The sequence below is a fragment of the Fusarium vanettenii genome (genome assembly GCF_000151355.1).
Source record: "Fusarium vanettenii 77-13-4 chromosome 11 genomic scaffold NECHAsca_32_chr11_3_0, whole genome shotgun sequence".
NCBI lineage: Eukaryota > Fungi > Ascomycota > Sordariomycetes > Hypocreales > Nectriaceae > Fusarium > Fusarium vanettenii.
Window position 1 is genome coordinate 124,307 of NW_003315853.1, and position 27,649 is coordinate 151,955.

General features: G+C 50.5%; 11 protein-coding genes across 11 annotated transcripts; 7 read left to right on the forward strand and 4 right to left on the reverse strand.

Annotated features, from left to right (window-relative positions):
* Positions 1-260: 260 nt before the first annotated feature.
* On the reverse strand, positions 261-2,007 carry NECHADRAFT_86652 (uncharacterized protein; the record flags this gene model as incomplete). The annotated part of the gene is made up of 3 exons (XM_003042752.1): positions 261-1,017; positions 1,069-1,854; positions 1,907-2,007. 3 exons carry the CDS (start codon positions 2,005-2,007, stop codon positions 261-263), a joined length of 1,644 nt encoding a protein of 547 aa, XP_003042798.1.
* Positions 2,008-5,456: 3,449 nt separating this feature from the next.
* Positions 5,457-6,542, forward strand: NECHADRAFT_52205 (uncharacterized protein; the record flags this gene model as incomplete). The annotated part of the gene is made up of 1 exon (XM_003042660.1): positions 5,457-6,542. One exon carries the CDS (start codon positions 5,457-5,459, stop codon positions 6,540-6,542), a length of 1,086 nt encoding a protein of 361 aa, XP_003042706.1.
* A 209-nt stretch (positions 6,543-6,751) lies between these two features.
* NECHADRAFT_86654 (uncharacterized protein) lies at positions 6,752-7,612 on the reverse strand (the record flags this gene model as incomplete). The annotated part of the gene is made up of 4 exons (XM_003042753.1): positions 6,752-7,127; positions 7,216-7,310; positions 7,342-7,498; positions 7,560-7,612. 4 exons carry the CDS (start codon positions 7,610-7,612, stop codon positions 6,752-6,754), a joined length of 681 nt encoding a protein of 226 aa, XP_003042799.1.
* A 531-nt stretch (positions 7,613-8,143) lies between these two features.
* On the forward strand, positions 8,144-10,791 carry NECHADRAFT_86655 (uncharacterized protein; the record flags this gene model as incomplete). The annotated part of the gene is made up of 4 exons (XM_003042661.1): positions 8,144-8,202; positions 8,400-8,914; positions 9,158-9,385; positions 9,431-10,791. The coding sequence occupies 4 exons, from the start codon at positions 8,144-8,146 to the stop codon at positions 10,789-10,791; spliced, it is 2,163 nt and encodes a 720-aa protein (XP_003042707.1).
* Positions 10,792-11,539: 748 nt separating this feature from the next.
* On the forward strand, positions 11,540-12,735 carry NECHADRAFT_52013 (uncharacterized protein; the record flags this gene model as incomplete). The annotated part of the gene is made up of 2 exons (XM_003042662.1): positions 11,540-12,595; positions 12,643-12,735. The coding sequence occupies 2 exons, from the start codon at positions 11,540-11,542 to the stop codon at positions 12,733-12,735; spliced, it is 1,149 nt and encodes a 382-aa protein (XP_003042708.1).
* A 1,184-nt stretch (positions 12,736-13,919) lies between these two features.
* On the forward strand, positions 13,920-15,532 carry NECHADRAFT_97290 (uncharacterized protein; the record flags this gene model as incomplete). Its single annotated transcript, XM_003042663.1, has 4 exons — positions 13,920-14,076; positions 14,127-14,411; positions 14,463-15,369; positions 15,421-15,532. 4 exons carry the CDS (start codon positions 13,920-13,922, stop codon positions 15,530-15,532), a joined length of 1,461 nt encoding a protein of 486 aa, XP_003042709.1.
* Positions 15,533-16,189: 657 nt separating this feature from the next.
* Positions 16,190-17,804, forward strand: NECHADRAFT_97291 (uncharacterized protein; the record flags this gene model as incomplete). Its single annotated transcript, XM_003042664.1, has 4 exons — positions 16,190-16,315; positions 16,386-16,559; positions 16,607-16,854; positions 16,907-17,804. The coding sequence occupies 4 exons, from the start codon at positions 16,190-16,192 to the stop codon at positions 17,802-17,804; spliced, it is 1,446 nt and encodes a 481-aa protein (XP_003042710.1).
* A 315-nt stretch (positions 17,805-18,119) lies between these two features.
* Positions 18,120-19,712, reverse strand: NECHADRAFT_52099 (uncharacterized protein; the record flags this gene model as incomplete). The annotated part of the gene is made up of 1 exon (XM_003042754.1): positions 18,120-19,712. One exon carries the CDS (start codon positions 19,710-19,712, stop codon positions 18,120-18,122), a length of 1,593 nt encoding a protein of 530 aa, XP_003042800.1.
* An 819-nt stretch (positions 19,713-20,531) lies between these two features.
* Positions 20,532-21,235, forward strand: NECHADRAFT_86660 (uncharacterized protein; the record flags this gene model as incomplete). The annotated part of the gene is made up of 4 exons (XM_003042665.1): positions 20,532-20,759; positions 20,933-20,959; positions 21,034-21,082; positions 21,186-21,235. 4 exons carry the CDS (start codon positions 20,532-20,534, stop codon positions 21,233-21,235), a joined length of 354 nt encoding a protein of 117 aa, XP_003042711.1.
* A 1,038-nt stretch (positions 21,236-22,273) lies between these two features.
* Positions 22,274-23,431, reverse strand: NECHADRAFT_72732 (uncharacterized protein). The gene is made up of 2 exons (XM_003042755.1): positions 22,970-23,431; positions 22,274-22,915 (listed from the first exon to the last, which is right to left on the reverse strand). Exons 1-2 carry the CDS (start codon positions 23,382-23,384, stop codon positions 22,359-22,361), a joined length of 972 nt encoding a protein of 323 aa, XP_003042801.1. The 5' UTR covers positions 23,385-23,431; the 3' UTR covers positions 22,274-22,358.
* Positions 23,432-23,707: 276 nt separating this feature from the next.
* Positions 23,708-26,573, forward strand: NECHADRAFT_86662 (uncharacterized protein; the record flags this gene model as incomplete). Its single annotated transcript, XM_003042666.1, has 4 exons — positions 23,708-23,860; positions 23,914-25,161; positions 25,376-25,633; positions 25,695-26,573. The coding sequence occupies 4 exons, from the start codon at positions 23,708-23,710 to the stop codon at positions 26,571-26,573; spliced, it is 2,538 nt and encodes an 845-aa protein (XP_003042712.1).
* Between the last annotated feature and the right edge of the window lie 1,076 nt (positions 26,574-27,649).

The window sequence follows — 27,649 nt, forward strand, 5'->3', positions numbered from 1 at the left end:
CTCGCGAAGCTGTTTGTCCCTCGCCAGGCCCAATACTCAGAAGCTGCAAACTGACAAGATGTGGTATATGGTTCAATGCCCTGTGTACTAGCAATCTTCTGGCTCAGTTCCCATCAAGGGTTGGGTTTCAATTATCACAACGAACACAAGAAGTTGACGATGACAATAGTCGATATTATTAGATGCAGGGTTATAGATTATTCATGCTGCGCTTGTACAGATTTTCTATCGACGACCGAGGCGACTTCACATCACTGGCTTTACTCTTCTTCTCCAGAGGTAACCTTACCCTCAGCGGTCTCAACATCCAACACGCCGCGGCCGTTACCAGAAGCAGTAATAAGCTCTGGCTTCTCAGCTTTCAACTCGGCAAACTTCTTCTCAGCATCCCAAACCCAAGGTGTGTCGGCGGCAAAGAGAAGATCCATCTCCTCAAGAGTTCGCTGGTTACTCTCGGGGTAGAGGGCCCAAACCATAGGGATGGCCAGCAAGTTGCAAGCTCCAAAGATGTGCAGAGTGTTTTCGCCAATGTTATCGAACATGACGGGGCACAGAAGAGTGAGCCAGCCATTGCCGATACTCCAGCCAAAGACTCCCCAAGCGTTACCCTTGGCTCGGACCTGAAGGGGAAAGATCTCGGCGGGATACAACCAGGGAACGGTCAACCAAGTAGCACCAAACACGGAGGTGAAGATGAAGACGAAAGAGGCAGCAGCAGCTCCGTACGAGCTCGCCTTGGCTGTATCTCCGTCTCGCGACGCATCCTGACCAAGCTTGGAGAAGGCGGCGGCAAGGAACATGGCAATGCCCTGGCCGACCGCACCCCAGTACAAAGTCCAGCGGCGACCAATGCGATCGAGAGTGAAGACGCAGATGAGGGTGGCGAACATGTAGAAGATGTTGTTGAGACCACTGATCCACTGAGACTTTTCCGAGCTGAAGCCAGCGATTCGGAAGATTGTGGGGGCGTAGACGGTGACACCAGCGATTCCAACCCACTCCTGAATGATTTGAAGCCTGCAAACATCAGTTAAATTTCCTCTTATTCAACGCCGGGTCAGTACTTACCAAATAACAAGCTGCACACGACGCCCAGTGTGAAGCTCTCCAGAGCCAATACCAAACAGCATGTGGATGTAAGAGTTCTTAGAAGACTCCTTGGTCTCGAGCTCAACAATGTTCTTAATGTCCTGGTACTCAGCTTGAGCACGGGCGGTATCAGTCTCGTCAGATCCACGCAGACGACGAAGGATATACTGGGCCTCATCGTCGCGGCCGACCTTGACGAGCCATCGAGGAGACTCGGGGAAGAACCAGACCAAACCGAAGAGGAAGAGGAGAGGAATGATCTGGAAAGCGATGGGGAATCGCCAGCGGAATGGAGAGGCACCTCCATCGATGAAGGAGAGACCAAACTCGAGCCAGTAGGCAACCACGACGCCAAAAATGTTGAGGGTGAACTCGATGGCGATGAACTGACCACGAGAAGTGTGCTCAGCGGTCTCAGTGGCCCAGACAGGAACAATGGCGTTCAGGATACCAGTTCCGATACCGTTGACGGCACGAGAGCAGATCATCCAGTTGGCATTCTGAGCAGAGCATTGCAACGCGGCTCCGATAATGGCCCAGACGGAACCAAGAGCAATGGTCTTGATTCTGCCAATCTTGTCACCGACCCAACCACCGAGAAGGCAGCCAAAGAGAGTACCAAGATAGTAAACAGACACGATACCGCCTTGCAACAGACTGTCTGTCACGACGGGGTCTCCAGTCTCTTCGTCGACATAACCAAAGCCCATGAGGTCAATGTAGTGCTTGGCGTTGTTCACACCACCCATCATTCCTTGGTCATAGCTAGACTTTTTTTTAGTTTCATAGGCGGCCGCAGGGGCTTGGCAGATCATACCCAAAGAAGAAAATGGACAGAGCTGCAATGCAGTTGATGGCGATGAGAAGCTGACGCTTCTCAAAGTGGTTTGCCACATTGAAGCCGGGAAGACGCTCCATCTTTGGCTAGTAATGTTGTTGGATATCTGGATATAGAGGAATGCCAACTTGTAATCGTGGAGCGAAGTCTGGGGCACTTATATAACTTTTGGAATGTGGAGGTTATCACTCCAGATGGGGTGAAACCACACATCTCCACATCTCGGATAACCGTATTCTACTAGACGACTTGCTTTAAATTTCTTTTACCAAGTTTCCAGGGGGGCGGAAACAGGGCCGCTCCTTGAAATGTGAGCCTGTGAGGCTCTTTACCAGTGCATGAACGTCACCTGGTTTGAAGCCCATCTTTTTCCTGTGCGGGTTTGTTTGCGGGTGGAGATGGAGTCCCCACGTTTTACGCGCACGAATCAGCATTTCAAGATGATGTCTTTCTATGGGGTCGTGTTTTTTTTTTCTCTGCATGGCTCGTGACAGGGTCGCTAAGGCGACAGGCAACAGTTTAAAGAAACTCGGGTGCGGCTCCGTGGGGCGAAAGAGTTTGTGTGACATTGGAGGATTACATTTGATGGACATGTTGCATATGCTACCTTCTACGTGAGCGTTGTAGCGTAGCAATAAAAGAGAATGACCCCATCTTTGGGCTCCAAGATGATCAACACCTTCCGGGGAGAGGGGTCCCCATGGGCTCGGGATGTCAAAATCAGGACAAAACGTGGAGGGCCCAAAAGTCCACTCATTAGGCTCCCTGTGACAAAGAAGAGAGAGTGCGGCTGCCGTGTAGCCGGTCCGCTATGACGCTTGCTTATTCTTCTCAAGGAGGCTCGTGCCAAGGAGCTGAATCCGCGGCTCTGGGACATGGGGGGGTTTGTGCCATGTGGGCAGACTCCGAGTTTCCGAACCCACGCGGGTCCACTTGGAGGATCAGTCAAGACGTCTTGAATCGAAGCGTTTGAAGCGGCCGCCATGGTTCACGATGCCATCAGTTGTTGTTTGCGCTGTTTGATGGAGTGGTAATCTTTGTCAAGATACACATAAGCGGCCTCCACGTACGATCACTACATCGCTAGTGTGATGCTCCTGGGAGGTAATATCGCTGTTTCTCTTGCATGCCAGCAAAAGTGGCTGCTATTACACACTTGATCCAGAACTCGATACGCCACGATACCCGGCAATACCGAGTACAAGGTCGCCAAGACGCCGCTAACAGCCGCAAGGACAAGGCACGCAGCGCGAATGGTTCGGTAACATGTTCTCTGCAGGCGGTCCAGTAGCAAGGCAGCGCTTCAATATAAGGACGTCGACCATGTGAAGGGATCATGGAGAACGGGAGATGGGATGGGGTGCTCCAGTATCTGGTACCCGTTGTCCGTTAACGGGGGCTGGCGAGGCCTCCCTGTCAGCTGGGGATGCTTGGATGAGTGAGCGCGGACCAGGGTGAATGCCTCAGGCGAGGGAGAACGTATGACTGGGCAGATAGAATGGCACTGGGTATGATCTTGTCAGAGAATATCGTGTTGTAGCGTGTGTCTGTCGAAGAAGCATCTGCTGTAGACTCGCGACTCTCCTCCAGTCTTACGGACAAACAGAGCTGCCACATGATGAGGACGGCAGATCTGACCCCGAAGATCTTTCCCGAGCACATAAGCGAAAGGAGTACCCACGAAAGCCACTATACATACTGCATAAGCGGTGTATCTGTTGATAAGATAAAAGATTCCCCTCTCTAGCGTAGTACTCGTTGAATATCACTGAGACGTCAGATGTTGCGTGCAAGGGTGGTGCTTACAACGGGCGCGAACTGTGCATGCCTGAGCCCACCACGCACGTTCAAGAACACCTCGACAAGCACGAGCACATTGCAGGAACCGACACTACCCCCAGCTTTCCATCAAAACTGTTACCTCAAAAGGGGGGACGTCGCGAAAAACATTTGACGCGTCGAAGGAGGTTCAGCGGCAGCCCGCATCAACGAATCAGGTCTAGCCCTTCATCCTTCGCGTATCGCTAAAACGTCACGGCCCTCGTCGATCTCGTTTCCAGTCGAATCATGTACCATGTCTCAGACCCGCCAAATCCACTCGAAACATCCACATTGCCTCGGTTAATCGCCGACGCACTGTGTAGTGGTGGAAAGTCCAGCGAGAAGACAGTGCGTGTGTTTATTAATTTGCGGATACAAATGACGGGAATAATTTTTCTAGTCTGCAGGGGTCCTGAATCAGGAAATGATCGGTCGTTTACTCAGGAGATGGAAGGGAGATGCCTTGACGCGAGTCAGACACGTTCCGACGAGCGGGAGAAGCAGGTTATTCTCGGATATGGGACAGAGAAACAGGCATAGAGGTAGGGAGTGATCGAAATATGGTTCTCAGTGCCCTTGATGTGTATAGTTTTGAGTTTGTGGATTCTCGAGATTAGGAATTAAGATGCCCCTAGGGTACTAAACCATAAACAAATATGAACATAGAAATAACCACAAAGGATTAAATAATAACTTTTAAATCCCAAGCCCGTGAGATTGATCTTGTATTTTTACGACTTTGCTGGGGAAATGGCGAATAATGTGAATGGCATTTTCACCTAAGTACTCTAATCCAAGCACGTTGTATTTCTACGTGGTTTCGGGGATCATCTTCATGGATTTATCATAAGAAGAGACAACAGGGATACCGGACGAATTTCATTAACCCCCCCAAGAGCCCAATGTTTTTTTATTGTTAAATCTTTGTAGTCTTGTGGGAATTTTTTTTGACTGAAGGGTTGTTTTGGTCTTTTGGTCAAGGGTAGGTCGAAACACGAGGACATCCACAAAAGCGGACGTGCAACGGGGTACTGCACTAAATGACGTCTAGCAACGATCAAATCGTGCGTTTGATGAAAAAAAGCAGAGATAAAAACATGATATTATCATCAAGAAGGTAGGAAAGCTTCATCTCTATTCTTATAACTTAAGAGAACGTGGAACTATTGAATGCCTCTAACAGCTCGGTTTGTCGACTCAGATACAACAACTTTGAACAAGGACGCCAATCATGTATGTTGGTCCTATCAAGATAACTTATTTCGACTTCAACATTAATCCTTTTGGATGACGCCTGGGCAGCGTTTCATGTCCTCCTCATCTTTAACGCACATTCCGTGTGAGACCCCAAGAGTTGCACGCTTAGACACCTCTTGTGTATTTAGGTGAAATGATATAAACTATGAATAAGAAATGATGCTTATCGTTAATAGCTGATAGAGTTAGAAATCTCCCGTTTCCTTGGTCTTGTTCAATGGCTCACCAATCAGGCTGAGCCTCACTGTCTGTGGCTTGAGACCGGACCTTGATTGAGGTGCCAAGTCATGATGTCACAGCTCATGACGTTGCACAACGGCCCAGTCAAAGACTCCTTTTCTCGGGTTGAGCGACAAACTTATTTCCTTTTCATAACATTTCGTACAGATTTCAGTTTCATCCGTTCTCCACTTCAAAGCCAAGAATTACCAGTTTCCGGGCTCTAGCACGAATGGCCCAAGATGCAGACCCGGGCTATCCGGCCAGCCCGCCCCAAAGCACCATCACAGTTTACGAACGAAACGAACGATATCTCATGACGAGGGTCGTCCAGGCCGTCATCAAACCATTCAGACCTGCCCTGGTAAAGGCGGGAAAGATAGCTACAGAGAACTCGACTCGGATAAATGCACCCAAGGCCGCATTAAACCGATGTGAGGTGAAGGAGAGGCGAGTTGAGGGTCTCTGGGTGTACGACCTGACAGCAAAACCGACCGGAAAAGACACCGGGAAAGCAAGAGAAGGCTATCGACGAAGAATTATCTACTTCGCCGGCGGAGGATGGCAGATGCCACCGAGCAATCAACACTGGTCTTTCTGTGCTGAAATGGTGTCTCGCATGCCCGATACCAAGATCACCCTTGTGTCTATACCGTTGGCGCCGAAAGATCCAGTCTCAGTTGCATTCCCCCAAATCGAAAAGACTTACAAAATGCTGTTGAGAGAGGCAGCAAGGGCTGGCGAGGCTGTTGTTGTGGCCGGAGATAGCTCAGGAGGGAATATTGCCTTGGCTGTGGCAACATGGACCTTGAAGACATCACAGGAACAAGATTTGGCACCCCCCACAGCCATTCTAGCCATCTGTCCTACCACGGACCTCCGTCACGAACACCCGGATATCAAGACAGTGGACAAGGTTGACCCGGTGCTCACCTTCTCGTGCATCAACTCCACAGCTAGAACTTGGTGTCCTGAACCAACAGGCTTGAGCCAGGCAGGGACTGATTCGAGAGCAGGCCACAACGAGAAGGATTTACGCATGGACTGGAGCTTCGAAGACCCTCGAGTATCGCCCATCCAAGCAGACCTCAGCGTCCTAGCCCGAAACTACGTCAAAGTCCACGGCATAACAGCTTCACATGATGTTCTCGGGCCAGAAGCTGTCGCATTTCGCGACAATTGCAACAAGGAGGGCATCAGGGGAGAATGGTTGGCTTGGGATGGGCAAATGCATTGTTTCCCTTTGGCGTTCAAGTACGGGCTCAAGGAGAGCAAGGAGGCTATGGATTTCGTAGTTGATGTGTTGCAGAGATCTTGATTGACTTGAAAAAGACTCTATTTTGGGAATGCTTTTTGCGGACTTGCAAGTGGGAAGAAAGGAATGAAGTAATCAATAGAGTCTTAATGCCTTGCTTTTAATCTGTGCACATCATCAAACCCTGTTGCTTATAACAATCATGGTGGAGCAACCTCTAGAGGCGACCTCAAGAGGTTGTGCACACCCGCTTCTACCAATTCAAGCGCGCTCTAGGTCTGAGGTTCTTCGACGTGCTGATGCTTTGCGTAGCTGGTCTTGATGGCGTTCTCAGCTGTCGCAACACCCACGTGGGCCGAGTCGCCATCAAACAATAAGGCCACGTTCTCAAGTGTAAGGCTGCAGGTCTCGAGGTAATAGAACCACAGGACAAAGATCATGACGATGATGGTGGTGAGGAATACAAAGTAGTACTTCCACCGGATGGCGTCGAGGGCGATCGGGTTAACAAAGGTGTTGAAAAAGGTGAAACCTAGTGAGACCACCTGGGTGAGCGCCAAACCCTTGGCGTGCGTGTTGTAAGGCCAGATCTCGATGGGATAGCTCACGACGAGAGGTGTGAGAGCAATATCGTAGCCGAAAAAGTAACTAGGAAGATGTCAGTATGGTGATGACGTGCAGAGGGAGCCCATGGAAACTGACATGAAGAGGAAAGGTATAACAGCCAGGCCGGTACTAGAGTCTCAAGTAGACGCGAAGCTTCCAGATAACCCGGTGATGATGCTGTAAGCTACTAGCATGGCGATTGCCTAGATATAGGCTGTCAGTATGCTAAACTGAGGTATCAGATTATTCCACTTACAGAACTCATAAACAGCATTCGTCTGCCAAGTCGATCAACATTAAGCGCAGCAAGCATAGACCAGAAGGGATTCCACAACTCTAGGCAAGCGGAGATGAGGGTCTGATGCGTAACCGAGGTGATTCCCACCGAGTTGAGAATGATAGACAGGTAGTAGCTAACGACTCCGTTTCCAGTCCACTGAGCAAAGGTGGAACTTGGAATCCTACAGATCCTACGTCAAGTACTTCATCCTGAGGATGGTGGGTATCCGAAGAGAAGGCGAAGTCATCCCGGCGATACACTCTTAAACCAATAAGTGTCTGGCTTGACCCTATGAATGAAATATTCTTGATCGTCTGATTCTAGCCCCGACACACCTTCTTTGGATCATACGTTGTTTTGTTGGTCGGGTAAATGTACGTGTGCACGCAGCACGGTAACGGATTATCAAGAAATACCAAGCCGCTATTTCATCATGGCTTGTTTCGACCGTAGTCTTGGCTCACCGACGTTTGCTATTACGCATCCCATGGCGAAATAGAGGTTAAAGATCCGTTGAAGGTCGGACAGGGTGCAAGAATGACTTGACATTATACGTGTTGATCTGCAGCCATGCACAATCGCTCCACGACATGCTGCAAGCTGACAATGTAGGAGCTTTTTTAGGCAGTACAGGCAATGAGTTCCCAAGTCTCAGTATCTCACCACTTCAGTGGTATATCCGCTTTGGTAGATGTTGTGTAAACTTTATAAACCCTGCCATGGCCGTGATGAAAGTGCCCCTTTTTCTTATCTATCAAACCATCTCTACCCCCTCACAATGGCAACCACCGACATTAAGGCACTTCTGTCAAAAATGACACTTGAGGAAAAGGGAATGTGATGATAGTGATCTCACTTCGGCCTTTGTCGTTAACCTTGAATAGATTTCCTTGCTCGCGGGCTTCAATTTCTGGGAGACTGTGGCCATTCCCGAAAAGGGTGTTCCCGCTCTCAAGGTAATTACGGACAACTACCCCGGCTTGAACTGACTTGATTCTATGGTCTCGAGTGCTGACTTAAAGATAGACGAGTAGCGGCCCTAATGGCGCACGAGGTAGAACGTTCATGAACAGCGTGACTGCCGCCTGCTTTCCCGCTGCCTGCAACGTTGCGTCAACCTTTGATGTCGACATTGCTCGTCGTCTGGGTGTGGCCCTTGGCGAGGAACCTATCACCAAGGGGGCTCGCTGCATTTTGGGGCCAACCATGTGTGCCCATCGTCATCCTCTCGGAGGTCGAAACTTTGAGAGCTACTCTGAAGACCCCTATCTGGCCGGCAAGCTTGCTTCGCAAAGTATTCAGGGAATCCAGTCGACAGGCGTTTCCGCAACCATCAAGCATTTTGTCGCCAATGAGCAAGAGACCCAGCGCTTGAGCGTCGACACTATCGTCAGTGATCGGGCCTTGCGGGAGATCTATATGAAACCCTTCGAAATCGCCATCAAAGAAGCCAATCCCCACGCCGTCATGACGTCCTATAACAAGATCAATGGCTGCCATGCTGACTCGAATCTCTTTCTCCTTCAGACCGTGTCGCTAGGAGAATGGGGTTGGGACGGCCTCGTGGTGACTGGGGTGGTGTGAATTCAACCGCTGAGTCACTTGTTGCTGGAGAGAAAGATTGACAGCGTCCTCAAAGCCGTTAAAGCTGGGAAGGTTTCAGAACAAGTCATCGACGACAGGGCGCTGCACATATTGGAATTTCTCAAGCTCCACGGCTGCTTTGAAAACCCAGAGATCCCAGAGGAACAGGCTATCAATAGGCTTGAGCACCAAAAACTTATCCGTTAAGCTGGAGCCAAGGGCATGGTTTTGCTCAAGAACGATTACGGACTGTTGCCTTTGACCAAGGACAAGGTCAAGGTAAAGGAGAAGAAGATCGCTATCTTGGGTCTTGCAAAGGAATGCCTTGCCCACGGCGGTGGCAGCGCTTCTGTCAGCATGCACTGCAAGGTTACCCCATGGGACGCTCTCCAGGACGCCTTCAAAGACCAGGACGTTGAACTAACCTTTGCCGAGGGTATGTTGTCCTTTAATCCGTGAGGATACAGGCTAACAATCACAGGCGCGCACACCATGCGTCAGTTGCCTCTCATCACCCAGCATGTGAAGGATGTCCAGGGCAACCCCGGCTTTACCTGGCGCATGTTTGAACTCGGAAAATCCGAGCCCTACAGTGTCATTCACGGCCACCCTAACTCCGAGGTTTCCATCCACAACAATCTGGATGTGGTCAATACCTCTGTTGAGCTCGAGGGAACCTTTACTGCCCCTGAAACAGCTACCTACTACTTCACCCCCACTGGCTTAGGCCCTTCCAAGGTCACCATCAATGGGAGTCTATTATACGAGCAGGAGGAAAAGAGCTCCGATCCTATGAGCTTCCTGCTTGGTGGAGTTTCGGCTCCCCTTGTTAAGTTTGACCTGGAAGCCGGCAAGCAATACAACATCTTGATCGCGAGCTCGCCGCCTGAACACGTTGAAGGCGAAGACCTTGGAATTCTCGAAGGCAAGGTTGGCGTACGACTGGACTACATTTCGGCTACCGAGTATGATAAAGATCTGCTCACTGAGGCCACTGATCTCGCCAAGTCAGCCAACTACGCTGTCGTCTTTACGGGCCATACCCCTTCTTGGGAGACGGAAGGGCAGGATCAGGTTGGATTCCACCTCCCAAAGGATGGCAGTCAGGACCGTCTCGTGTCGGGAGTCGCTGCAGCGAACTCTAACACGATAGTCGTCAACTCAACTGGCGTGGCCGTTGGAATGCCCTGGCTAGACCAGGTGAAGGGCCTAGTGCAGGCTTGGTTCCCTGGTCAAGAGGCCAGCAACTCTATCGTTGATGTCTTGACGGGTGTCCAAAACCCTGAGGGTCATTTGACCTGCACGTTCCCAAAGAGACTGGAGGATTGTCTAGCATACGGAAACTTCCCTGGCGACTATAAGGGGCGACAGCTGACCGTCAACTATGCCGAGGGTGTCTTCATTGGCTATAGGCACTTCGACACTCTCCCAGCGGACAAGGTAAACTTCCCCTTCGGCTTTGGTCTGTCGTATACAACCTTTGGCTACTCAGGCCTTGTCGTCTCATCAACTCCCGAGGATAGTTGGACTGTCAGTATCAAGGTCTCCAACACTGGCAACCTCGGGGGAGCTATAGCAGTGCAAGTCTACGTGGGGAACAGAACTAGACAGCCCGAAACCCCCATCAAGACATTGGTTGGCTTCAAGAAGCAAACCTTGGCGCCTGATGCCTCGGCAGTAGTTGAAGTGCCCGTCCATGCTCGCGACTTTGCGTCTTGGAGCGAGAAGCTGAAAGAATGGGTGGCTGAGGCTGGTGAATACATATTCAGTGTTGGCAGAAATGCTGCAGACCTGGTTGAAAGCAAGGAGGTATCGGTCAAGTCTCAGTCGTATAAGCCGTAGTCTAGGTACGAGTTACTCGCATATGCAAGCTTCATCTCTGTCTTTAACTGCTTTTCACAACTCTGCCCTTAGTTGCCTCCATCCTTTGCGCCTATAAATTTGCACAAATATTCTCACGGCAGCGTGGAATTGCCAAACAACATTAGCAATTGCGCAGGACTGGGTAGTTCAGTATGTTTCTTAGTGATGGGTCTCATAGTCGAGGACACCCTCGCCATCGCCCAGGCAGTCATGCAAATGAAGCAGTAGAGAACGTAATGATCCCGACCAGGCCAAGTAAAGGCGAGGAGCACCACAGTTTGCGGAAACGTTTAGGCTAAATACCCTAGGATATCACGGATCCTCCGCACTTTCACGACTTTCCCCGGATGCCGTTCCAACCCCGCAAGAGATCAACTGCCGATCAGGAAATCGGATGACATAGAAACTTCGACGGAACAATTTTCCACTAATCGGATTCTCGCAAGTCAGGCTGCAACTCCCTGCTGGACTGCAACTATAAAGTTTTGTAATGAGTAACACTATGGGCTCGGTTGGAGTGTTATTTTTCCACCACTTGAGGCTTGCATAGTCTATCAAGATCATCCGGCGGGAACAATCACATCTATTCCGTCCGGGCAGTTTCCTCGTTCTGGCTCGAGAGTGCCAAGACGGAAGTGTTTAAGATTCGGACTATAAGTAAGCTTAATAGTATGCATACGAAGGACCATGTGGAAAGGCAACCATCTCGCACGTCTCTCTTACAGTCATGTTTCTGCACGGTCTTACCCTTTCAACGGTTGTCACAGTTGTGACCGCGGCTGCGGCACCCAAGCCAGCCTATGCGCAATGGTTGACAGACTCCATGATCCGCTTTGGTGTCCAGCCGGGGATTGGCTATGGCGAAGCAACGCTCTATACTGGCTTTGAAAGCGTCCTCGATGCCAGCAAGAACAAAACGTTAAATGACATCTACCGCTCCCACATAGATGCTGCTCTCACCGATGACGGCGTGATAAAGCGCTTCAACTACTCTCATTTCTCATTGGACAACTACCGCATTGGAAACAACATTTTGTACTGGTATGAAAAGACCGGAGAAGAGAAGTACAAGCTCGCCGCGGATTCAATCAAGGAAATGATCGACAAGCACCCACGAACTCCAACAGGAGGACTATGGCACCGACACGTCGTGTATCCCAACCAGATGTGGCTGGACGGCATCTACATGGCCGACAGTTTCTACGCCAAGTGGGTTTCGCTCTTTCAGCCCAAGAACCAGACGGCGTGGGACGATATTGCCCTCCAGTTTGACAAGATCGACTCAGTCACCCGTAAGAAGAACAACCTCCTGGTTCACGGCTTTGACGAGAGCAAAAAGGCTGTATGGGCCGATCCCGTCACGGGTGCTGCGCCATTGATCTGGGCTCGGGCTATTGGATGGTACTATATGTCCCTCCTGGAAGTAATTCCACTTTTCCCTGACAACCACCCTGCTAAGAAGAGACTTCTTGGCTACTTTGTCAATCTATCAGACGGCCTGAAGAAGTCGATAGATGAGAAGGGAGCTTGGTGGAACATTATGGATAAACAATACGAGGACGTCGAAGGCAACTACCTTGAAAGTAGCGCAAGTGCCATGTTTGTCTTTGGCTGGCTCAAGGGACTGAATCTTGGATTCCTCAAGGAAAAGAGCTACGGTGCCGTCGCCAAGAAGGCCTACAGCTCGCTCGTTAAGATGTTTGTCACCAAGAACGACGATGGGACTATCAACTGGGAGGATACTGTCATTGTCGGGAGTTTGGGTAGCAACGCCACGTTCCAGGTAAGCTTAAATCCTGGCATCTATTACCCGAAGACTAACAGAAATAGTATTATGCTAGCATTGGACTGAGACAGAACGACCTTCGGGGAGCTGGGTCTTTTATTGTCGCGGCTGTCGAGTACGAGAAACGATATCACTAACCTCGCCTCGGAGACCATCCAGAGTGTCGAGGTCTTTGCCCTCCGGTGAAGGTTGTTAGGCCATTGGATTTACTTTATAAGAAAAGACTTGAATACCCAGATAGCCAAAAAAAAAAAAAAAAACCGATAGTGGCGTGGCGTCTTTTGCCTTGTTAATGACTCAATGTTGGTTGGGGCTCATGTCACCCTCGTTTGACCCAAGTGTCTGTGTCAAGGAAGTTGATAATGAGAATCAGATCATTCTAGACTCATAAGAGCCCTTTAAAACCACCATCGCCGCTTCCTGCCAAGACGTCAATGTCCAATACACGACGCTAGAGCAAGCTATCTGTTTTGCGTATTCCGCCAAGTCGGACGCAGAGGGGCATTCTTCGGGATCTATAACCCTTTCGAGATGCGAGATAAGCTAAAGACGACTTTGTTTCGATTTCTGACTCGCTTTGGTCCTTTATCTTACCCACTTGCGAAGCGTTACTCAAGGATCAGATTGCGACATGGCAAACTGGGGGAGCACGTCATCCACCCCACTCTTCACAGCATCACATCCCCAGCAGATCGACTCAACATGACACCCGTCCAGAAGGGGAATTTTACAGAGATTGGCTTGGGTTGTCGGAATGATGCCGCTCGGGGTTGCAGCGAGGATAAGCGAGTTGGCACAGCGTGGTGTTGCAGGCAGAGGAAGTCGCTGGGAGGGCCACGTTGGCCATCTTATCATGGCCTTTGAGTTCGTTGTTAAACAGAAACCAAGGCCGAAGTTATACAAGAAATCATGGCCTAAACTTGATTCACATCGAAAAGAGGACAAGTGCAACCGGCTAGGTATCACCAGGTGCCTGGTATAGCGAATCCCAATACCGCATCCTCGGAAACGCTACGTCCTTCTAGCGGCCGGCAGCATGTTACAAGGATATGCATCAAAAGATTCCAAACAGCGCTTGTCACATCAAAAACACACCCGATTATGCAATCCGCCAAGCCATGGCCTCTGCATGGGTTCGCAGCACTCTCCCATGCTAGAGCAACACTAACCGCCGATCACGGCAAAGTCTGTATCGTTGCAATCTCTGTTGCACAGGCCCGTGCTACGTTTACTAGCTAAAATGTCTTAAACTGCGCCGTTCCTTGATGCAACTGTCCTTGCATGATCCTTCGACTCTGCAGTTTCTACATCCTTTCTCGAAATGGCTGGCCCCGCAAGGAGAAAGTGGTATCACATTCAGTGGTATTCTGATACTGATACCAAGGAGGAGCGCAAGTTTATCATCAAGCTTGATACTCTTATTGTTCCTTATGCTGTGCTTGCATACTGGGTCAAGTACATTGACCAGTCCAACCTGAGTAAGTTTTTGGGACTTTGTATGCTGCTCGTGCTTTCTAACACCCCCTAGACAATGCCTATGTGGCCGGTCTTAAGGAGGACCTGGGGTTCAAGGGCAATGAACTCGTTCAACTTCAGACCTTTTACATCATCGGCGCCGTCGTTGGCCAGATCCCATTCTTCTTTCTTCTAACCTATATCCCAATCCACTGGCTTCTTCCCTTTTTGGATGTGGCCTGGGGCATTTTTACTCTTTTGCAATATCGGGTGACCAGCTTTGCTGAACTGGCTGCGTATCGCTTCTTGGTTGGTTGGTTCGAGGCTGCGTTTTTCCCCGTGATGCACTATCTGTTCGGTATGTCTTTACAACTGAAGAAGGCTCTTGGCAATGTTCTAATTCTTATAGGATCCTGGTATCGTGGAGATGAAATCGGTCGAAGAGGCGGCGTTTTCTATGTTGGTCTCTCGCTCGGCACCCTAACAGCTGGCCTCATCCAAGCCGGGGCCTCCTCCCGTCTCGATGGCGTGAGGGGCCTTGAAGGATGGCGATGGATGTACATCATTTGTGCAGTTATCACCATTCCCATCGGCATCTTGGGCTTTTTCGTCCTCCCCGGCACGCCTGATCAACCCAACCGCCGTGTCCTCAACCAACACGACATTGACGTCGGAGAGAAGAGGCTCAGACGCGCAGGACACCAATCTCACGGAAAGATGAAGTGGAGAGACTTGAAGAAAGTCATTATCAGACCTCAATTTTGGGGCATCATCCTTGTGGACGTCTTGTTCTGGAACGCCGGTATTCACGCCAGCTCTGGCTCATTCTTACTCTGGATCAAGAGCTTGAACCGGTTTTCTCCTGCCAGAGTTAACGAGTTGGGAACTATTGCACCTGCTCTCGGCATCTTTTACACACTTTTTGTGTGCTTCGCGTCAGACCTGGTACTTGGTCCGGCTTGGGCTATTACCATGGCTCACGTGTGGAACATCATCGGCTTGATCATCCTCGTGATATGGAGGGTGCCAGAGGCAGCTCTTTGGTTCGCCTTTTCTACGATTTACTCGGCATACTCCATGTCCAGTGTCTTTCACGGTTGGGTCAATACGCAACTGCGTGCGTCACCCGCGGAACGGTCATTCACCTTGGTCTTGATCAACGCCATCTCCCAGTCTTCCACGGCTTGGACCCCTCTACTTGTTTTCAAGACCGTGGAGGCCCCTCGATTCCCCAAGGGTTTCGCCTTTTGCTTGGGGTGTGCAATCGGACTGCTAGTTGCCACTCACATACTTCACCTATACCTGAAGAATAGAGAGTAAGTTATGCCATTACCTAGAGATACACGCAGACACTAATAGTTCTCTAGTCCTCAGGCGGAGCAGCCTGCTGCACTTCAGTCGGAAGAGAATGGCACATTCCCTGTCGACTCTAAGGAGGCGCCTGTTAGCCAGACGAGGAAGGGAGAGACAAGCGAGTGAGAGGGGGTTTGAAGGTGCTGTTGTGACTGAGAATCACCTTGGAGATAGAATCAAGTCACATAAGATCTCGGCCGAAGGTAGCTCAGCCATCGTTAATGAAAGCATCAAACCTATCTGCAGAGATATTCTGTACCTATACGGAAAGAGTGCAATAGACCAGTCATTTTTAACCCAAAATAAGATGACCATACTCTTCACCAATCAGGCCCAGCGTAATGGCAAAGAAACAGCGATGTCATCAACCGACCGTCTTCATTCGCCGATTGCGGACGCAAGTTGACCATTGCTTTGGACTATTAACCACCATTGAGCTAGTCAATCTTCCAAAGACGGCAGTTAAAACGCGGTATTTGATATCAACCCCGCAAATGTAGAGGGCGCCTAATCTTTGACATGATTGTGACATTCATATCGGGATGACGCCAGGTCCATATCGGCGAATAGCAGGGCAGGAGAAATCCCACACCACCATACCGAGGAAACGCCATTGTAGAAAAGGTGCATTAGATGGGGAACCCGAAGACGTGCTCACGACTTGCAGGTTTACCCCTCTGATCTGCCAGTTGATACGGGTATAAGTATACAAGTGTAAACCCGGCCTTGAGTTCAATCAACTACGTACAACCGGCGTTGAGACTGAACAGAGAGCAATTCAAAATGGCATCAGCACCAGCTGCGGAGACTTCTATCCCCATCCGTGACAAGGATGAGAAGAAGAAGCAAATATTGATCAATGCCTTTGACATGTCCACCGTTGGGCATCTGTCTCCAGGCCAATGGAAGGTCAGTGTTCGACCCGTTCGCTCAGTTACTTAAGTGAGTTACTAAAGACATACAGAACCCTGTGGACAAGTCTGCAACAAAACGAGATTTGCAATATTGGATCGACCTAGCCAAGCTTCTGGATAAGGGCGGCGTCAATGCCCTGTTCCTTGCAGACACCTACGGTGGATATGACACATACGAAGGGAGCCTGGACAACTGTATCCGGCGTGCTGCCCAATGGCCGATGACAGATCCAACTATCGTGAGTCTACGAGCAGAGACGGAAAAATACCTGCTAACTTCCTCGAGCCCATCACCGCCATGGCGGCTGTGACCAAGAACCTCTCCTTTGCCATCACTGCTTCCACATCTTTTGAACCCCCATTCTTGTTGGCTAAGCGATTCTCGAGTCTGGATCACTTCACCAAAGGTCGAATCGGTTGGAACATCGTGACTTCTTGGAAGAAGGCTGCTTTCAAGGCCATCGGTTTAGAGAGCCCGATTCCACATGACGAAAGATACGCACAAGCTGATGAGTATCTACGCGTCTTGTACAAGTGTGTTTGCCCATACGTTGCCCCGAAAAGACATCGATGCTAACAGTGATAGGCTGTGGGAAGGCTCTTGGGCGGATGATGCCATCTCCCCAAACCCAGAGCTCGACAGCTATGCTGATCCCGACAAGATCCGCACAATTCACCATCACGGAAAGTTCTACGACATTGACACACGGCACATTGTAGACCCATCACCCCAGAGGACCCCGTTCCTGTTTCAGGCTGGTACATCGTCGGCCGGTTCTACTTTTGCCGCATCACACGCAGAGGGCATCTTTGTCTCGTCTCATTCTCCCGCGATTTTGAGGCCCAAGGTCCAGGCGATCCGCAAGCAGGCTGCCGAGTTGGGTAGAGACCCTCAATCACTCAAGTTCTTTGCGACGTTTACTCCAATCATCGGACGCACTGATGAAGAGGCCCAGCAGAAGTTTGAGGAGGTCAAGAAGTATGCCTCTACTATCGGTGGCCTTGTGCTAGTTAGTGGATGGACTGGCATCGACCTATCCAAGGTACCTGTTGACAAGGAACTCACTGCTACCGACTCAGAGGAACCCCATAGAGTGCAGAGTCTTCTTGACGCCTTCACAGCAACAAGTGAAAAGGTTCCAAAGTGGACGCCGAGAGTCATTGCTGAAAGAGCCGCCATCGGTGGCCTTGGCCCTGTCTCAGTCGGCAGCCCACAGACGGTTGCAGACGAGATGGAACGATGGATCCGAGAGGGAGATCTGGATGGGTTCAACGTGGGATACGTCACAACGCCTGGAACCTTCGAGGAGGTTGTTGAGCTTCTCATTCCTGAGCTTCGACGTCGCGGATTGTATCCAGAGGCACCTAGCAGTGATGAGGCAGGTCATACGCTGCGTGAGAGCGTGTATGGTCAGGGTCAAGCTGGACTGCGGGACGATCACCCAGGGACAAAGTACAAGTACGACGTGTACAAGGAAGACTAGATAGCACGGATCTTGGGATAAATAAACATTGGGAAATTACACTACTTGTGTGAATTAGTTTCGACCAGGACTGCCCTAGTGAGTGATTGAGGAGCTCCCTATTCAATCTGTTCTTTAGTATAGTTGCAGCCCGGCCCTTGATGGGAACTGAGCGAGAAGATCGAGCAGCCTCCTATCAATCAAGCCGCCTCTATTCCAACTAGGTCAAGATTCATGTAGTAGGACAAGTTCCATTCAAATCTCATACAATACGCCGGTAAACAGAAAGAGGTCGTGCCATACTCACAAAGACCTGACTTTGTTTCCGAATCCCCCTCACCTTCTCGCCTCGACTGCAGAACAGAGCGCCTCAAACGCAGCAAGGTCCTTAACCCACGTTCCCTCCTCCGGCTCAAAGCCTTCATCATCAGACATATGATCCCAGAACGTCTCCATCCAAGGTGAACTAGAGATATGCTCGTACTCGATATACTGCAACTTGTATGCCCCACTCCCGTTGATGCCGGTTCCGTTCACGTACTTGCCCGATTCCCACACCTGGAAAGGATCCTCAACGCCGTCGCAGTCACTGACTAGCGGTCCAGGACAAGCAAAGCTCCTGTGCGAGTTCTGGGACAGGCGGTAACGCAGCACATCTTCGTCAACGTCCCGAAACTCTTGAAGGACAGATTTGAACGTATCTTCTGGTGCAAAGTGCCATGATCCATGGCCCATGCGGAAAACCCTCAAGGCCTTCAGAGCCGTAGCCCACCGGGGAAGCACATGATGCCATCTCATTGGGTACTTGAACAGATCTTCAGCCGCCCCGTCAAGTATGGTGCTGAGAAGAGGATATCCAGGGTCTTTTTCATCCAATGGACTCGCCTGAAGAGCCTGGAACATAATGGGGCAGTCGTCGAGATACAGCTCCTCCAGACCACCACTCCCATTCTCCTGGCCGATAGAGGCAATCCAGTCAATCTGCCAGTCGTGGCTAAAGACGTATTGTCCGAGCGCGAGCACTTTAAGCCGCGGGAAAGCCATGCCACGAAAGTCCATCTTCGGGAGCCAGCCCCAGTATTCATTGTAGTACAGCGACAGGACACGCAAGTTATCGCTGATGCTGGGGGCCAGCCACGTTTCAGGAAGACGGTCAAAGAACTCGTACTTCTCCTCATAGAAGACAGGGCTATCATTCATGCTTTCGTCAATCTCGGTGGCGATGAGCAGCTTAAGGTCGGTTAGACTTGGAAGGGACATGACTTTCTTCAAGGCTCCCGAGGCAACCAGATGAGTGTCGTAGAAATCGGCCAGGTTCGTGACTGTCAGCTCCTTGAGCTGTATGACCTGATCAAACGGGAGGCCGAGATCATCCTCAGGATCAGCGCGCTTTCGGGTGTATTCCTGCCACTGGTGCTCGCTCTTCTTGTCAATCTCGATCTGTTTATCGGGAGTCCACATGCCTGCAACGCAGTGGCACACAGTATCGAGGACACCATATCGAAAGTCCCACGTCTCCTCCATGCTCACACCTCTCCGATCATCCTCACCGCAATACTCGTTAAATCGGAGGTGGAGGGCCGCAAGGTAGCCGAAATAACGTAGATATGGCAGAGCATCCATAAAAGAGGCAGGGAATGGATACGCCCAGTTGGACTTGTATGAAAACTCAAGGCCAACCGAGGTGTCCACCGTGAGCTCTCGGACTAGGTCGCGAAGCTTAGGGGACTTGGCGATCTCAATGAAGCGCTCAGCAGAGTTACCAAAGCCCTCAAGACGCAGGTTTCTGTAGACCCAGGGTAGGGCAATACGGTCAAATCCAGAAGAAACGAGCCTCAGACGAGACAAGCTGGGTTTAAGCAGCAGCGCGCAAATGCTGTCCCATATTTCCGGCGGTAGTGACAGAGCGCCTGAGGAATTCTGATTCATGATTGGTACGACAATGGCCATACTGTGAATCTGTGAGGACGGTGTCGATGGAGGTGAAGAGGTGGTTGTTGTTGCAGCTGTCAGATTTGACTGGCGCTTGAAATGGCTTAGCATAGGCGGAGGATTAGATCCTTGCTCGGACTCGGGTAAATCCATGCCCGTTCACTTCAGGAGGTGAGTAGGGTCATGTTCGAACGAGTGCACAAAGATAATCCAGAAGTCACAGGGGATAGTAATTAAGGGCATTTTAGTCGATATGGCCATCGTGGTGTCTGTTTTGCCGCTGTAAGGGTGTATAACCTGCGTCCGTCTGCTCAATCGACCCTTGTACGTCGTCTCCTTTAGTGTACTGAGACTACTGATAAGGATCACCATCAACACTCTTGAGTGACTCATGTTAAAGCAGCGATAGGCCTGAGTTGAGATTTATGAAATAACTTAAAGTAATGGTTTTCCGGGATTGAGACGGAAAGCGGTTGTGTATCAGCAGCAGAGGTTTTTTTTTTCTGGGTGATACTATGTCTGAGGGAGAGGAAAAGTCCCTGATTGAGACTCAATCAAACCTGGATTCTGGATATAAATAGGGGGCCAGCAGGTGACGAATTGGGCCCTCATTTGATTAAAGCAAGTCACACTATTAAGTCTACCAAGTCCTCGATCATGAGTTCCTCACAAAATAGAACCCCCTTGCCCTCTGAGCCCAGCCAAAAGGCCATAGAGGCACACAGAAGAGATCCACCTCCCGAGCCAATTATAGACCCCGGTTCGGCTACTCAGAAGTGTGTCAGATGTCCAAACAGAGTCCCTCTCGGTACCAAAATGTGTGAAAGCTGCAGATTTAAACATAATGAGAGGAGGAAAAAGAGCTACCAGAAGATGAAGAGAGAGGGCATATGCACCGTGTGCGCATCAAAAAAGGCTGTCCCGGGGTTTCTCGAGTGCCAAGCCTGCTCTCTCAGACGCCAGGCGATCAGGGCGGAAGCAAAGCGCTCAAAAGGAGTGCTTTGCGGTACTTGCAAAACGCAGCTTGTGCACGATGGCACCGGTGTATGCCAAGCATGCAAAGACTGCGAGAGCAGCAAGTAATGAAAAGGAAGGAAGAGGAAGCGAAGAAGCTATTTAATCCTTAGGGAAATGTAGGCTCGCTCAGCCTCGCGGGGCTTGCCCAAACGTAATGGCAGTTCCAATAGTTCTCAAAAAATGAAACGATGATGTCCAAGTACTATTTCACTCATAACCACACACAGGTGAGTGTAACGGCTCTTCAGGGGTCAGTAATACCTGTGGAGAAGACGCTGCTGATAACCTTGATGCTCTTTAGTTGAATCACAACTTTGGGAGGACGCAGAATAGGAAGATGGGAGAGCTCGGTTTGTTCCGGCATAGGCTCTAAGATAGTAGATACATGCCCTGTTCATATTTAGAGTTGTCATGCTAGCATTTATTAAATAACTTTCTTCTTCATTATTGTAGCTAATAGCGTCTCTCAGAAGCGCTATCAGGTTCATAACACTGTCTACTAAGTCGAACCATCCCTTTTTTCTTTTTCACGAAATCCCCTTGGTCTCAAATCACCAGTCAAACTTGCTTGAGTCACACCTAAGCAGCGAAAAAGCCAGAATCCCCCAAAAAGACGATAGAAATGCATGGAGCTGCATAGCATCACGGGTGGTGCTTCGCGGGATTGAACCTGAATGCAATTATGTGTCAAACACTGTGACTGGGTATCCGATGCCATGGAAAGTCTCTGATTAAGACCATGTTCAATGAACGCTCTGCTTATAAATGTAGCACTAGTAGCCAGGCAAAGCACGAGCATTGCATTTATGCCAATAAATTAACTCAGACGCTTACAGCGAAACCAAGCCGCCAACCATGAGCTCTGCAGGAAAAAAGAACGCTTCGCTCGCCGAGCCTAGTAAAAAGGCAGAAGAGGCACCCCTATATAAGAAGTGTCTGCGCTGTCCCGCCTTAATCCCCATCGAAGGCAACTCAAGGTGCCCCAGGTGCTTAAAGGTCCACAGTGCAAGTCAGGCCGAGTTAGTTATAAAGAGAACGACCGAGGGTAAGTGCCAGAGATGTGGGAACCCTGTTGTCCTTAAAGGTTCCCATTGTGAGCTCTGCAGGGGAAAATTCCGATTGAAGTACAAGTTCAAGGCCATAAAGTCGATAAAAGGTGCCAAATGCACCACTTGCAAGTTGAACCCCGCGAAGGATGGTCTCGTTATCTGTGAAGGTTGCTTCCTGAACGCCTTGGAGCGATTCCAAAGAGAGGAGAAGGAGGGAGAGAGTCGGCTTCTTCAGAACGTTGGAGCCAGCAGCTCTAGCCAGCAGCTCTAGCCAGCAGCTCTAGCCAGCCTGGCGAGATTGGGGGAAATGACAAATAACCTCCAAGGTACTTGCTCAACAAGCAAGCGAGGCCACCTATGTTCAATAGTTACAGACATAAACAAGCAATTGAGCAACACACGCAAGGTTACTTTATTTGCCCATCTTAAAGTTTGGGAATCATCCATGACGACGATGGGTAACATTCACATGGCGAGTTATCGAGTATGAATAGGAGAATCAAAGCCGGACTGTGAATTAGTCTTACTTCCTGACCTTGTGATCCTTGATTCAACCAGCATCCCAAGTCATTCAAGCTCATGCTCTGCCTAGGATATGCCAGGCGGTAAAACTCGTCCAGCAGCAGATGACGTCCCACCCTACACTGCTCACGGCTGGATGCTCATACAATGCAGTCTTGATATCCTCCCAACCCCCGCCCTCTCTCGTAAGACCCGTGATAGCTGTACCAAGCAAGATGGCCATGGTTGCAGCCTGGGCAACCAAGGGTGGCTGCTGTGACAATCGTGAAGGGGCCGGGGTAGCGAACACGCAATTCACCAGCAGCGGCACAAAGGCCAGTACGTGAGGGGCCAACAGTAGAAACATGAACTGTGGGTGGTCGAGATTGTTTGGAATGGCGATAGCACAGCCCAGGTTGATGGCAAGAATGGCCAACCACGAAAGGGGCAGCCAGGAACCTTGTTCTGTCCGTGAGTCGGGCTTGGATTTTTTTGCACTCTTCTTGGACCCTGATGGGCTCCCTTCATCAAAGACGGTAAAAGCGAGGAAAGACAGGTTCGCAGCAAAGGAAATGGCTACGATCTGGCCTAGCAGCATGAAAATCCAGAGATGCGGAATTCTCCCCTTCTTGGCTACAACCACAGCCGTGTTAGCACCTATCACAATTGAGACTCTGGTTCACTTACACTGAGCTGCAAGCATGATACTCCAGATAGCGCAGAACCCGAAAATCTGAAGCGACCACCAAGCTCTCGGCGGCTTCTCCAGAGTAGACACCCAAGCTTGCTTGAAAAGAGTTGTGTCACGAAGCCATTCTCCTAGGTGAAGCTTGTTGGTATCAAGACCGGCTGGCGCGGACAAAGCCCATTGTTGATAAGACCATTGGAAGAAGCAAAACATATGGTACCAAGTGGTTGCAAGGCTTACGGCCGCTAGGGCGCTGAAGACAAGTATCGCATTACGGCGGTGAGATGCATCTTTCCGAGGTGAAACCTTTGAACGGCGATAAAGAAGGTGTAGACAGCGGGCAGTGATAGCGGCACAGGTCAGTAAATATCCGACCAGTATGCCAATTGGACGGGCATTAGAAACGTTCACCATGGTATCAAGCCACAAAATCGACAGTTGTTGAGTTGCGATACGAATTCATGTGCAAAAAACTTGGCATTGTTGAGACACGCTGACCGACCCGCAACAAGCCTCGGCTCGGGGCCATTGTTGCACCGGTCATCGGCGAAGCATAATAATTGCGCCGGTCTCACAACGGTACCTTCCCAATAAGAATGGACCAATTAATCAGGGTAAAAAAATGGTTGTGGGAAAAAAAGGAAAGAGAAAGAGGCTAAAAAGCGGCAGGGGGGACCAAAGGTAAAAGTCTAAACTTCAGTGGCGGCAGCTGATGATGGCGCAAACTCAATTGCTCAATGGAACAACCACAGAAGGTGTCGTCAAAGGGGCATGACCTCGTCGCACAGAAGAGGGTCGCCGTTATTGGCACAGGACTCGCTGGATTGACCACGGCATATCTCTTGCGCAGTGATGAACAAGAACGGTATTCGGTGACGTTGTTTGAGCAGGTGGGGAGACATCTCAACAAGCATCAGCGTCGCGATAATTCTGACTCTCGCAGGCCGACCGCCTTTCTTTCGATTCCGCCTCCGTCACCGTCAAGAATGAAGAAACCGAATTGACTGAGCGCATCGACTTGCCCATGCGCGCAAACGCTGGCGGCTACTACCATCACCTACTGCGCATGTATCACCACCTTCGAATCCCCCTGCACCCAACCCGCTTCCTCTTCGTCTTCGCAAAGGCATTCCCTACGAACAGTGATGGAACGAACCGACCCGACGAGAGCTATTTTGTGCACGCGTCGAATCTACACCAGATGCCACCACCGTGGCCTGGAAATCGCAGTGTCTTGGCCCACATCATCGAGATCCTGTACCTGATTGTCTGTCAATTCTGGTTCACGCTGGCGTGCTTCCTTGTTTCCCCGCTGGAGGGACGCGCGACATCATCAGGATACAGCGAGTCGCTGGCCGATTACCTCGAGAGAATACGATTGCCTCGACGATACATATCACATTACCTACTCCCGCTGCTAAGCGGTGTGTCAACCTGCTCTCACGACGAGCTCCTTGCCTTTCCTGCGAGCGACATTGTCAACTACAAAAAGCGCTCCCACGGGCAGCAGCACTACACGGTTTGCGGAGGCGTCTCGCAGGTGCAGGCAAGGTTGACCAAGGGCCTGGAGGATGTGAATCTAAACAGTCGGGTGATTGAAGCTGTACCAGGTTCGGACGGGGAATCGGTGATTGTTCGCTGGCAATCGACAGTCGACGGGTCATCGCGCATCGAGGAACAGGTTTTCGATCGTGTGGTCCTTGCCGTGTCGCCGGATGTTGCTGGGGCAATCTTCAAGCCGCTGCGACCGATGCTCCAGATACTCCCTACCCGTCGCGTCGAGAGCACCGTCTTGAAGCCCCAGACCGGAGGAAATATGTGTGTAGTCAAGGACAGCGACAAGAGTGTCAAATCCTGCATGCATCACCTCGCCGACACGTCGCCATCCGAGACCATGACGCTGAGGACGCTATTCCCCAAGTCAGATAGCGCCCGGACCGAGGCCCTGCACACGATGCCAAGCCGAGTCGTCGTCAGCACATGCCCCTTGCAAGAAGACCAAGAATCGAAAGCCACCACCCTTCGCAGAGCGAGATTCACAAGGACGCTGCGGAGCACCGAGGGCCAGGCCCTGGTGCAGCAGCTCGTAGGGGAATCGAGGTCCGCCAAGAAGGAAGATGACACGGCGGCTGCTTGGGTCAACGGGCAGGACAACGTCTGGTTGGCGGGGGCCTGGTGCTGGGACGGCATGGTTCTTCTTGAGGGATGCGTCGTGTCAGCAATGAGGATCGCGTCAGATTTTGGGGTCGTGATTCCTTGGGAGGAATAATGAACATTGATTGACATTGAGCCATGAGTTTATGAGAGAAGCATTCGTTTAGATCTAGATACGAGCATAATTCAATGTGTGCATATGCACAATTCTTAGTCAGCTAGCGATGTGGGTCTGTTGAACATCAGGCCAGTTAGACGAAGCCATCACAACGCCAGCTTTCGCAACATCGAGAGAGGTTGTGGCCGTTGGCGAGATACTTCAAGATGGACTCATCCTCGACTCAGGGTGGCTTTGCCACTGGATTTATCTGGGGCATTGTTTTTACCATAGTTATTGCAGGGCTCATTGGCACTACCATTCTGCACAAGAGCGACATTTACGGTCTGGGGCACTGGAAGCTCAACATCAGATCTCCCCCGCCGTCCATGTGGATGAACGTTGGATACTGGTAAGGTTATGAAATCTGCAGTTGTGCTTCTATAGTATCACTGTTGGTTATGCCGTGGTAGGCTTACATTTCCAGGAAAACTCCCTCCGGCGAACCCATCAAGGACTTCCACGAGTCCTCTGCAGCCTTGCTCAAGCAAGTCATCGGCGCCGCTGGACTCCTAGACGAGGAACTCCTCGCAGCCGGATCACGTGGATCTCTTGCCATTCTAGATCTAGGCTTTGGCTGCGGCGATCAAACATGGGAACTCGCACGACTCGCCCAGTCACAGAACTGGGATGACTTTCGCTACGTTGGTCTCACCCTCAACGAGGCCCAGGTTCAAACATCACGACGAAAAATCTACCGCGAGATAGCCAACTCTGGCAACGATGCTGGAGTAGTCACTGCTGAATCTTTCAAGCTATTTTGTGCAAATGCTGCAAAGCCTGAAACGTGGACTCCTCAGGTGGCAGATGCTGTCTACTCGTTGGCTGACGAGAGGTTCAACGAACGATGGTTGCTCGCTCTTGATTGTTTATACCACTTCTCCCCATCGAGGAAGCCCGTATTTGAACACGCAGCCAGAGAGCTCGATGCACAGTTCATGGCATTCGATCTCCTTATCAACGAATCAGCTTCTGCCATGAACATCCTCAAAGCTCGTCTCATCGGCAAGATGATGGGATGTCCCCTCAAGACCTTCCTGACAGAGAATGAATATCGAGATCAGCTGGTTGAATGCGGGTATGACCGAAAGCTTATAACTATCAAGGAGATTACCGATGATGTCTTTTCGGGACTGGTCAAATACATGGATCGACAGGATGAGTTACTCGCAGAATACGGAGTGTCTCTGGGTGGTTTCAAACTAGCCGGGCGGTTGTTCAACTGGTTTGATAGGACGAGAGTTGTGAGGGCCGTCGTCGTGGTAGCCCGCACAAAGGATAAGACACGCTAGGATAATCCAACAAATAACTCACGAATTATCCAAAGCAGATGTTTTTTGTTTTCATCTCCTCTGTTACGTTGAAACTATTCCCCCTTCAACTGCCGCCCAGAATCTTCCTTGGAATGGATATGGGTCGACCACGGCCCCGCCGACCATGCAGGGAAAGATGACATGACCATGTCGCGCGTTTCACCGAGACTCCATAACTGGATGCATGACATGATGCTAATCTGCACGCATTTTGCGGTGCCCAGTGTGCAAGCGAACCCAGTGTGTTGGTTGTTGGATCTTGTGCGGCAAGGGATTTGAATAACCATGGGGCTGTTTACTGCAAGATTAAGTGTTTCTTACCGTACCGTCTTCCTGGAAGGCGATCACATTTCGAAGAGACTGATCATCGGGAAATTTGTTCACTTTAATCAGGAGACCATCCTCGGACACGGGAAGTTCTCACATAAACAGCACTGCAGACGGCTTAACCCGCGATCTTAACAGCCTGTATTAATCAATCGGAGTTGAAAGAATCTTCACATGTGGTAATCTATCTGCGGCTCGGGGGCCTCGGACAACGACGAGAGTTTAAAAAACAAAAAAAGACTCGATGGCTACAGAATCGGACTTGAATCCCAAATCGAGGCTCCGGAGCCGGCGTAGAGTCCGGGCACAGAAATAAGCCACTGAAACCAACGACGGACGAAAGACCTTGTTTTCTGTTCAGTCACCGAGAGGCAGCCACTGGCCACATTTCCGTTGCCACTGATTTCCTTCTAAAAGTAACCACATGGCTGCACGGATGCCTTGGTCCAAAAAAGTCAACGTGCTTTGAAGAAAAGGTCCAAGCTCAAGGGGGGAGGGCAATCAATCCGGGGGAGCGTTATGCCACGTATAGGAAGCGTCAGGCTAGCTCCCGCGACAGGGGTACTCCTGCAGGAACCAGGCCAGACTCTATCGTTTCACAAAACTCTAGCGAAGTGTGCGCGGGCTAGCAATCCCTTCCTGGAAGCTGGATTACTGGGGTGAGGGTGGAGAGGCTTGAAACCACGCCTGCGTAGGGCTTCGTGTCAGGTTCATCGTTCTGCGGGAAC